A 12,150-nucleotide genomic window follows, 5' to 3' on the forward strand; every position below is an offset into this window, starting at 1 on the left:
ACAAATATAGGGGAAGGTCAGGCATATAAATAGGTCAAGAACTGGCGTGTAGTTTGAGTGCGGGAAGTACGAAGTTAGACACAGCAGAGAATTAACATGTGTTGTGAATAACGAACGTGTAAAATGACTCACCCTCACGATGAAATGAACCGAGATAACGCCGAGCATGTCATCTGGTATGTCAGTTTGGAGCGTCACAAGCGCCGTGCTGGGGTCGATCATGAAGTAGTCGTTCCAGTTAGGATCTGTGTTCAAATTTTCCGTTAAAGTAAACTATTGCGCGAGACAAAGGCATATAAAAGAAAGTTTAACCATCAATGTCGACAATGCAATGTTATAGTACAGTACAGTAGTCCTTCCGTCCGTCACGTCCGTCCGTCCGTAAAGGACGGACGGACGTGAGAAAATGCGCTCTCTGTCACACTGCAGTGAGTACTGATCTGATTTTTTATATTCATATTTGCCTCGACAGTTTAAATCGGCATCTTATAATTAAGATGGGCGGGTTGATGCTCAAAAGCACCCGTGATACGTCAACGTCCTAACTTATCACTGCCAGAGGTATCATGTGTCATCAGACTCATCACTTGGTGTAATACTATTCCTAGCTATGATGAGTATAGACCATTGAAGCTATGATATTCCTAACTAATTTGAGGAATGACCATTGGGTAGTAACAGAGCCAGGGATCACTGCGATGTCGAAGTTCGGTCCCAACTTCTAAATCAAAGGACTATAGAAATGAGAGGGCCTCGCCTTTCTATACTCCATCATATTTAAGGGGACCGGGCTGCCCCCGGAGAAACTTCTACAGTTATCATCCGATCGTCATGAAACTTCACATACATACTTAAAATGTAAAAAGAAAAACATTTTGCTCGTATGAATTTTTCGAAAAAATTGATAGAAAACGTGAAATTCATAGAAAACGGCTAAAAAGGGGTACTTTAGAAAATCTATCTCCTCCCACAAATATCATCCTACAACATCGAGACACGTATCATTCGATTCGTAAAGACCATATCTATCGACTCTAACATCACTTTTTTCATTTTCCACCTAATTTTTTTATGACGTTTTTTTCCCATTTTTTACATTTTTCACCCCCCCCCCTTCTTCCCCATATAAAAAACGAACAAGACCGAAATTCAAAAAAGTGATGTTAGAGTCGATAGGCCTGGTCTTTGCAAATCGAATGGTATATGTCTCATTGCTGTAGCTTGGAAACTGTAGGAGGAGATAGATTTGCCGTGAGAGCAGTATGAGGTTTTCAGTACGGCCAAAAGACTGCCGGGCGGCACGTAAAATGACGTAAAAGAGTCGTAACGTAGCCAACATACCGAAACTAAGCCTTAAAAGTAAGAAAGGAAGGTGTAGAGCGAGTGGCTGCCACCTTCCACCTTGCTGTCATGATAGGCACTGAAAGATTGCGTTGCATCCCACAGTATATGTAGTCACGCCTCCTATTTATTGCCTTAGCAATTAGTGAAGGCCCCCCCCCACCACCCCCCATTCCATGGGGCGTGGTGAACGTAAAAATGGAGGTAGAGAGATGATTCTGCCACCAATGGAATCGTCAGAAAGTAAGTTTTAAGATGAGTATGAGCACCGGATAATGCCATGATTGGCCGCTTTACGTCAGGCGTTTCTTTTAGTTTGTCCAGCCCTGTAATTAAATCCCATAGACATTTGTTAAAGGGCCTAAAAACTGCCCTTCTTTGGGAAGCTGTCACGAAATCATTTTTCGACGTAGAGGGATGATTCTGGCACCGTTGGATGCGTCAAAAAGTAAGCTTTAAGATGAGCCCAAAAAGTGGAAAACGCCAAAATTGAAAATTTTAGCCAGGTCGGTCCCCTTAATGGATCTTAATCGGTCTCACCGCACACAGAGCCATTACTCACCATCCATGTCATCCACTTCCATGCTGTAGGTGATGACGGCACCCTTGTCAGCATCAGTGGCTTCAATGGCTGACGGTTCAATTTCGAGAGGGACGCCGATCTCCTGGTTGGTTCAAATAGAAATCTTCTACATCAATCATTCATTATATGGAATGTACCAACAGGTATAGCAGTTGATCGACATGTCAAGAAATCGACCAACGTATGCCGATGTTCTACGATAAACGATGAGACAAAGTTACCTAACTTCTTTCCTATAATAGACTCGTCGTCAACCAGCCGTCAGGTTAGAATAGCGGTTGGACATCCATACAACATTCAACATCTTGACTGTTGAGTTGCGCTGTATGCGTTGTTGTTGTGAAGCCGTGATGACGATGTTGTTGTCATATCTGGCAGTGCTCAAACCCAAATCTTGCAAGAAAACATTTGATTCACGAATGATGTTTAGTTAAGATCCATGAGCATGCCTCACCTGCTGCGACTCGAGCGTGCTTTTGTAGAAGGGCCGCACAAACACCGGCACTTCGTCCTCGTAGTTCGTGACTGTCAACACGATCGTCACGATCGCCTCCCTGGACGGCTGCCCTCCATCCTGAACAGAAATACTTGGTCAGCTGCGAATGTCAGCCACGCAAGATGGTGGACCTGTTACTCTAATACCAAACAATTAAGCGCCAGCAAACAGATTAGGTCGAGCAGATTATTGGCCAAAACATATTTAGCTTCAAGTATCAGCCGCGCGAGATATCAGCCGCGCGAGATGGTACGACATCGCTAATTAAGGAAATCAGAGAACTCAAACGCTAAAAGGAAAAGAGTGGAAAAGTTCCCGGGAAGGAAGCAATGTTGATATTGAACAATGTTATTGCACGTTACATCATGTTCTTTTAGCCAACTTTTTGCGACAAATATTATAACAGCATTAGGAACTTCGTGGACATGAGGTGGCCCAGTGGTTAAAGTTCAGAGTACCAAGATTGACGCAGAGAGGCGCGGGTTCTATCCCAGCTCTGTGCGCCAGTTGGTCAGAATCGGTAAGGAGGCCGGGCGGTTAAGCACAGCAGAATTGTTGCAGTGAGTTGCGCGTTCGAGACCGCAAAATGCTGCGAATGTTCTGCGATGTTAAGAATCGGCGACAGGCCTACGGCCAAATAAACGCTGAAACCGCTTTTATTATTATTATTATTATATTATGAATTCATGTTGAGCTGTTTGTATTCTCTAGGCTCACACTGGCATACTCATACAATCGCCACTGAACAAATCTAGGCTCAGCTTCAGCATGCACAGTACTCATAATAATAAATAATAATAATAGCGGTTTCAGCGTTTATTAGGCCATAGGACTGTCGCCGATTCTTAACATCGCAGAACATCCACAGCTTGTTACGGTCTCGAACTCACAACTCACTGATTCAAATTCTGCTTTGCTTAACCGCCCGGCCTCCTTGCCGATTCTGACCAGATACTGGTGCACAGAGCTGGGATCGAACCCGCGCCTCTCTGCACCAATCTTGGTACTCTGAACTGTAACCACTGGGCCACCCTGCCCATAAAAAATAGCGGTTTCAGCGTTATTAGGCCGTAGGCCTGTCGCCGATTCTTAACATCGCAGAACATTCACAGCATTTTGCGGTCTCGAACTCGCAACTCACTGCTACAATTCTGCTATGCTTAACCTCCCGGCCTCCTTACCGATTCTGACCAGAAACTGGCGCACAGAGCTGGGATCGAACCCGCGCCTCTCTGCGCCAATCGTGGTACTCTGAACTTTAACCACTGGGCCACCCTGCAACACCCTAGCGTGGTACTCATGATGCATCCTTGCGTCGTACTCATGGTACACCCTTGTACCCGCGGTACTACTGCAACACCCTAGCGTGGTACTCATAGTACACCCTATCGTGGTACTAATTGTGTAACCCTGCACGGTACTCATGGTACACCCAAGCGTGGTACTCATGGTACACCCTGGCGTGGTACTCATGGTACACTCTCGCACGGTACTACGATACTCATGGCACACCCTCGCACGGTACTCAGGGAACACCCATTCTACGCTCTTTCTACTTACATTTTCTACCAAATAACATACCTGCCTGGATGCTGTGAATAGCTCATTTACCCGAAGTCACTTTATGGTCCGAAACAACGTCAACCCATAATATGTTTAAGCGACATTTGAAATTGGCCTCCTAGAAATTTCCTTGCTCATTCAGACAGGGCCCAGTAACTTTTAAACTTAAAATTTACTAACTTAGTTGAGGTATTTGAGGTAACTTAAAAATTTCGCCACGAGAAAACATGTGCAAATGTTCGCCCACTCACCGCGATGGTCAGGTTGCACGTGACATCAGGAGAGTCCATGGTGTCGTAGTCGAGTTTCTGCCTGAGAGAGAAGGTGATGGCGACCTCGGAGTTGGCAGCGCTGTAGGAAGGGGCGTCGCTCATGAGTGGGCACGCATCGTCGAATACGGCAGAGAGGACGTTGTTGGGATCCGACCCATCAAGGTCCACGACGATGACCTGCGACGATGATCATGAGCTGGACACTCAGGTGACTCATAATGCGGTGTTCATTTTGTGGGGTGAACTTAAATGAGAAAGGGTAATGTGTAGAATGCAAAATCTGGTGGATGAAAAGCTAAAGGGCTAGGTACTTGGACCGATCCTATTTCTCATTCATATTCTAACCGAACTGACCCATGCATCTGTTTCGTCATTTGCGTATGAGAGGAAGCGGCGCCAATGATTACTCCGGAATGATTACATTCCGGAGTACTGCTGCCAGCTTTGACCAGCTAGAGGCGGGTGAGCTGCTACAATTTCATTCAATACAACGGACTTCAATTCAACGGTTCCGTCACGGATCAGCTGAATGCAGGATCTGTACAGCTATAAGAGGTTAACGCACCTGGAACTGTACTCATTATAGAGGGACGGGAAAGATGGAATAATTTATTCATACTATTTATCAGGAAGATAATGACTGGAATGACCAATAACTTTGAACGTAAGACTTATAGGAAAGCGAAACTTCACAGCGAGAGAAGGTTGAATGATTAGCATAAAATTATACCTTCCGGTAAGAAATGGTCTGCATAAAATCATACCTGCAGGTAAGGAATGGTCAGGTCTAGAGGGTAGTCCTCCCTGACGGTTGCTTCGTACTGCGACTTATCGGTGGTGGGGGTGTAGGTGTTCTCGTCTTTCAGGGGGAAGTTCAAATTCAAGGTGCACGCCTGCAATGTTTAACATCTGTTATTTTGAACCTGTTATTACATACCTTTTATTGTGCATTTTTTTTTGCTAACTCATTTAATCATATTCATCAAGGTGACGCAATTAATCAGATGAACATGGAACATCAATAGCCATAAGTACTGCATCCAATATTGCCTTGAGGTCTGCATCCAATAAGTCATGAACAAATCTGCCTCATGAGATCTGCTGCCCGGGGGGGCCATATAGTTTGTCAGTTGAGGGAGGGCTTATTAGGTCTGTTGAGAAGATGATGAGGGTTTAGCAATTCTCTTGATGAGTTGCGAGGCTTACTTGGTATTCTGCCGGAGGATCGATGTATGCGAAGACGAGGCCCAAAATCAACGTCGTGGCCTGAAACAGAAGAAGCAGCAACTGGAGACCAAAGTGCATGAACCTTATTAACCTGTTAATATTATTGTTATGAGAAAAAATCTGAAATGAAGCTAGAATGAATTCGTTGCCAGGGATGCGGCCCATTGAGATGCGTATCTTTGGGACAACGGTTTCTGCATGTTCGTAACTTGTCTAATGGTTGGCTGGCACCAACGCATCTTGTGTTGCTACTGATAATTATCTGAGTAAATAAATCAACACCCAAGGCTCTTCAGTACACAGCGACACACTCACAGGGAGTTCATGATCCCGCCAGCCTGTGTGCTTCTTGTACTAATTTATCTTAAAGAGACTTCACGTTCATCAAACTCATTATTCATTAAGTGTTAACCGCCATGACTACCACCCCCACCCTCCACCACTCACCGTCTGGTCATCGCCGGGGCTCTTGTAGTCGGTGAGGCCTGCCAGGTCCTTAGCAACTAAGACGTCCATGGTGGTCGCGTTGAAGAGGTTCCTGGTGAAGTAGTCCACAGAAGGCTCGGCGCTTAGCACGGTGGGGGTGGTGAAGGTATCATCGAGCCAGGAGAAGGTGAGCAGCTCGGCGCCCGCCGTCTCCAGTTCAGAGGTGGACGAAGGTGCGTTGTACACCAGCTGCCCGCCAAAAGCCGTCACCGGAAGGTCGAAGCTTTCCTCGCAACCTGCGGCACAGACATGGTGAGAGCCAAACTATTGTGGTGCTGATGATGCTGACGTAGATGATTAAAGGCTGATAATAACATAATAGTTAACATATTATGATTATGTTTATAGTGATGTTTGAGATTTTGGTAATAGATTAATGATCAACGCGATAGTGAAATTGCTGGTGACGTTGATAGCGATAATGATGGTAAACTTGATTGTAGTGGATGATGGAATTTAATTTATTATGAGTGACAGGGTCCTGGCTTAGTAGCAGCTTCTCGAGTCACGCCGAGCTTACAAGCTACTCAGAGGCCGCAATTAAAATCCAGCCGAAGCTGACATTTGCGGCTGATTTACGAGCTCCCCGAGTCCTGGGCGGCGCCTGGTGCAGAGTCGGGCCCGCATCTAAATTTTGTTAGGGGTACTTTTATGGTGATATTGTCCGACATTGTTCACATGAGTTGCAGATAGAGGAAGTTGTAGCAACTCCTGCCATGCATTCCGTCAGATCAGAGGAGTGAAGTGGTGACATCAGAGGGGTGATGTGGTGACATCAGAGGGGTGATGTGGTGACATCAGAGGGGAGATGTGGTGACATCAGAGGGGTGATGTGGTGACATCAGAGGGGAGATGTGGTGACATTAGAGGGGTGATGTGGTGACATCAGAGGGGTGATGTGGTGACATCAGAGGGGTGATGTAGTGACATCAGAGGGGTGATGTGGTGACATCAGAGGGGTGATGTGGTGACATCAAAGGGGTGATGTGGTTACTTTATGTCTTGATGGTATTACTAGTCTACTTGAACAAGAAACAACTGAATGAAAGTCAATTCAACGGGCAATTCAACATAAGCTAAACGAACAAGACAAAATTTATCAATAAATATTATATTAGTGCAACATTGCGCCCGCTGCTCACTCTGTGCGTGCGCCTGCGAGGCGAGCAGCAGCAGCAGCAGCGCTGCGCGTTCTGGGCAGCTCATCGCGGCCACTTGAGTCATGGGAGCGAAACTCTTCAACCAGACCCACTAGGATAATTTTCCCACCTAGTGAACACTTATATACGTATAATACACTATATATATACCCTAAATACGCAGTCTACACTGAACGCAACTCGCGTAGTAAACACTAGAATACCGCTCGCTGCATCTATCTGAAAAACAGCTCTAATTTACGCTGTCTTTTGGGAACCGAAAGTAAGGTGTTTTCTTCAATCCTCTGTTTTAACGGGTTGAACTTATTAGATAATTTTATTTAATATAGAAGAAAGTTTGTGTGTTGTGAACCTGTCGCTGCTATATACATGGCTATAGCAGCGCTTATCCACAATATGCAGTGGCGGAAAATTACCGAGAACTGAAATGTTATTTATTATCCGAGAAACGAACCTAAAGGCGACGCAAAAAAAGTTTGAAATGAAAACGAGATTTATGATTTAGTTCATTGATGTTCATTACAAAATCGAAAGAAGTACAAAATTTCCTTCAAGTATCGTGGGGCTGAGTAGGTATCATTGTAAGTATTATTATAAAACCATTAAGAGCGAGACTGGTGTTATGTGCATATCAGTGCCCAGTTAGCCATCCATGTTCCCGAGATGTGCTGAAGCCATATTGCAAGAAAAAAAAAATAACTCAAGAGCATGTATCAGGGTTAATATTTGTACATCTTGATCATTTTAAGAGATCATTTGTTCGTACGCGTATTACACTGTTGGCTCGGCTGGACCGTGTGTCTATCGCTAGTCTCGTAAAAAGCTCCTACACAATCCGCTGCAATCTTTTATCCTGATTCACTTTAAATGTAAATAATACAATGTAAAGCACTGATCGCCCATTAGATGTTATTGCACTGCAATAGACAAGATTGTTGAGCAACAGACCATCAACAGAAGAACACTGTTCAATTGAACAATAGGCTGCGCTGATGACCAAGACGTTATCAGTTGAAGATAAGCTATGCATCAGCGATAGGCTATATCACAAACATTCACTTGTTATCAGCGACCTGGACGTTATCTCCTATGTCGAACGTCACCATGAAAATGATAGCATCTTTAATTACACTATTTTTATGACAAGCGCTTATTCTCATCATATCAATTATTAATTAAAGATAATAGTTTAATTTGGCCTCATAAAATTGAATTATCGCACCTACAGTTCGAAGTCGAAGATGCACAAAAAAAATTTTACGTGACTTGTGCTCTTCTCATAATTTACGTGCAAAATTTTCATACGAAAATATTATTAAGAGTCTCTTGCAGGCATGGAAAGGCCCTGAGTGCTGATGATGAGAGACGATGTCTCTTGCAGGCATGGAGAGGCCTGAGTGCTGATGATGAGAGACGATGTCTCATGCAGGCATGGAGAGGCCTGAGTGCAGATGATGAGAGACGATGTCTCTTGCAGGCATATGGAGAGGCCCGGGGGGCTGATGATGAGAGACGATGTCTCTCGCAGGCATGGAGAGGCCCGGGGTGCTGATGATGAGAGACCATGTCTCTTGCAGGCATGGAGAGGCCCTGAGTGCTGATGATGAGAGACGATGTCTCTTGCAGGCATGGAGAGGCCCGGGGTGCTGATGATGAGAGACCCTGTCTCTTGCAGGCATGGAGATCGAAAGGTGCAGTATAGTAATTAATGTGAATATTAGCTAACGACTTGTATTATTGAGGCGAAATATAGATTTGGCTGAAAATGAATGAACTAAATGCAGCTTGCATGGACGTTTACAGAGCATACAACTGGACGAACCTTGTACACTAGACATTTCTCTTCCGCAATTCGAATCTTCGGGATCACGGATGTTGTTATTGGTTCCTTATTCGGCTGAAGATGTGGAGCGCTATCATCTCGCTTATCATCAGCGTGTTTTATCATCTGTTCCTTGCGTTACCAGGATATCCTCGTCCCGTGGCTGTATTTACAAGCTTTCTTGGTCTAAGTTTGCGCTCGTTGGTCTTTTAGATTTGAAATAACTAATGTTCGCACAAGCACTGCACAGCAATTTCTTCCTAGTATGCAGAATTTTCGCATGCAACCAGCCAAATGCTACCTATTCCGCCCTCATTCACTTTGCATGTGTTTCTCGGTTGAGGCAATCTTCTCAAATGTGCATGCCGCTTCAAAATATAGCAGCTGTTTACCTCACTCAAACCCCGCGTCTGACGGCCTGAAGCCTCGTATATTATCGGCAAGGTTTGGCACTGCGGGAGCATCAGGGCTCGAGGACGCAGGAACCTACAGCCCATGCCTCCTTCTCTATCAAACAAATATTGGTCGACGTGAGCGTTTTTATCGTTGCAATCATGCTCGTCCTAACACTCTTAGGACATATGTTACGTTATATTGCAAGGCAATTTTACAATTCACTGACTAACAGCAAGAAGCTGCGACACATTTGAGGTAAAATGGTGCAAGGTTGAAGAGGCCCGCACGGCAGCTCAGTTACCACGACCTGGTGTCACCAAATTAAGCGAGGCTTGCGCAGCAGTTTACCCTCATAAGTAAAAATACCTGCTTTCTACAGCTTGTAGAAAGTCATGAGTATGTCAGCTGATCTGCAGTTTCATTTTACCTCAGTGGCAGCAGGTAAATTGCTTTATAATTTCATTGAGCTTTCTTCACCGTGGGTTAGTTGAGACCGACAGAGCTGCAGCCAATAGAGGGGAAGCTCCAGGCCTGCTTTGCTTACACAACATACGGACCTCATTTTCACGCAGCCTCAAACAATATTTAACTTTTTCCATTGCTATCAAATCAATGTATTCTTTATTATTCGCATATTGCCATTTTATTTCCAAATTCTGGTAGCTTATTCGCAGCCTTCTTTCGCACTGGTACTCTGAACTTTAACCACTGGGCCAACCTGCCACTTCCGAGATGCTGACGGTCCCCTCCTGAGTAACTGCTATGCTGAGGTGAAAAAAAAGCAATAGCTTTAAACTTACGCAAATTATTAATCAGATAATGAATTTGTTTAGCCTAGAACTGTATTTCACTGTATTACATTATTAACATTAGTTCATTACAACATTACAACCTTTTAAACCTACAAAAAATATTTTGATACCGGCTTTATTAGTTTATATAATTTTAAGAGGCTACTCAGAGGCCATATATGATATATGGAAAAATCTGAAAGTAGAAGGAAAGGCAGACTCCGACTTAAAGAGTAAATTAGGCTTGATGAAAAACTCTGTCCTTCTTATCAAGGTAGGAATATTTATTGAAGTATTCAATTAAAGCTAACGACCCTGAGGCTAAGGTGGTTACACCACAGAGAAAGGTGAAGCCCATATTAAGGCACAGTCTGCCTCTTAAGAAAAGTAAGAGAGAACATGCAATTTGAATTTTAATAATTGTAAAGATGATCACTCAAACAAAAAATAGAAGTTAATAAAGGTATAGATACAAAATAATAGACAGTCGTAGTACATCAAAGATAAAACTGTGCGTTAAGATACGAGTTTCATAACCAACTAACTTGTTTAAAGATGCATACCAATCGATAAATATGAAGAAAACGAACACAAAAATGAAAGAACACAAGAAATCAGGAAAAATTCAACATAGTAATACCCACAATTCATGGCTGCTAGAATTTTCTATGAACAGCATCCATGTCGAAAATTTTGAGGACAAACTAAAATAAAAATATTAATGGCACCTGTTATCCTGTTAGGCTGTTCAAATTGAATATATTCATATATGATTATTTCTCTCTGTTACATTACTTATTCAATCTATTATGATAATAATACATTAACTTGTACATATAATATTACATGTATCACATTCTTCCTAGTTTGCTACGATGTTTCAATTTATATCGTAGTGACGTAGTCAATCAAAAGAGAATCAATCAATTCCCTCTAAGCAGGAAGAGTAGATGCTGGTAAATTAGAGGCGCAATACAATTTTTCCCCAAATGATTTATGAATTGTATTATCATTTACCAAAAGTTAAAATGTTAAAAGTAATAAATTATTAATATCGTAATAAAATGATATTATCATGCAACGCAAGGGTTAAAAAAGATATTATTATGCTACGATAGTATGAGTTGTATTCGTTTAGGACGGGTAACACTGGCACAGACTTTGTCTGGCTAATTAGGCAGCGCAGAGATTCGTCTGGCTGTGATCATCACCCACACACAGTTGATCTGAAAATAATGGCGTTACGAAGGTATGAGAGATCTAACAACAAATATGATTGGAAATGAAAAATATTTAAACCCTTTAGCGGGCAAGCATTGAAATATCCAGAAATTAAAGTTTCAGAAACCAGTTCAAGTAAGTAAGAAGTACTATACGAAATATTTATTCCTATGTATTTTTTAAAAAATTGCATATTGGAGGTTTAAATCGCTCTAGAAGAATTTATTAAATGCGGTTGCTGCACAAAATATTTTCTTACTAATTAAAATTTAGCTATGCAAATGAAAAACTAATAACATAACAATTTAGTTTAATTCAATTTAATCAAGTTACCTTAAATAATTATATATCTATTGATACTTCCGCCTTTTGAAAAAAATGCGAATAGAGCGTCAATTTCACCGTCCGAGTCAAAGCCATCATTTAATTTGGTTAATTTGAAGGTAATGGCATGGAACGATGGTCAGATAATTAGTGATTGACTGAGGCATGATAAGGAAGCCTCACACACAACCAGAAGCTGTGGTGGGTCTCTTTGTGAGGCGATTTCAAGTGGCCATATATGGTAACTTGCTCGTGAAAGGGTTAATCAAACGAGATCTCTATAATGTATAATCGATCACAATATGAAAGTCACAATACTAATCCCACTAAAACTTACGTTTTCGCTTGGCTCTATATGTATGAATACTAAATGAGAAATTTTCCCATCGTTGAATTTCCTTCCCTACATATACTTTAAGCGTGCAAGTTTTATTGACGAATCGAGTGACATCTGCGTGCAAACAAATT

The 12,150-nt window shown here is 42.6% G+C and overlaps 1 protein-coding gene across 1 annotated transcript in view; it reads right to left on the reverse strand.

Annotated features, from left to right (window-relative positions):
* Positions 1-7,192, reverse strand: part of LOC108678859 (serine-rich adhesin for platelets) — a 37,844-nt gene extending 30,652 nt beyond the window's left edge. Inside the window, exons 1-8 of the mRNA XM_018167354.2 lie at positions 7,111-7,192; positions 5,930-6,204; positions 5,462-5,521; positions 5,020-5,148; positions 4,235-4,432; positions 2,379-2,498; positions 1,904-2,006; positions 133-245 (exon numbers count right to left, since the gene is read on the reverse strand). Of these exons, the coding sequence (XP_018022843.2) occupies positions 133-245; positions 1,904-2,006; positions 2,379-2,498; positions 4,235-4,432; positions 5,020-5,148; positions 5,462-5,521; positions 5,930-6,204; positions 7,111-7,192 (1,080 nt within the window). The remainder of the gene's footprint in view (positions 1-132; positions 246-1,903; positions 2,007-2,378; positions 2,499-4,234; positions 4,433-5,019; positions 5,149-5,461; positions 5,522-5,929; positions 6,205-7,110) is intronic.
* Between the last annotated feature and the right edge of the window lie 4,958 nt (positions 7,193-12,150).

The sequence above is a fragment of the Hyalella azteca genome, unplaced genomic scaffold (genome assembly GCF_000764305.2).
Source record: "Hyalella azteca isolate HAZT.00-mixed unplaced genomic scaffold, Hazt_2.0.2 contig6695, whole genome shotgun sequence".
NCBI classification, from domain to species: Eukaryota; Metazoa; Arthropoda; class Malacostraca; order Amphipoda; family Hyalellidae; genus Hyalella; species Hyalella azteca.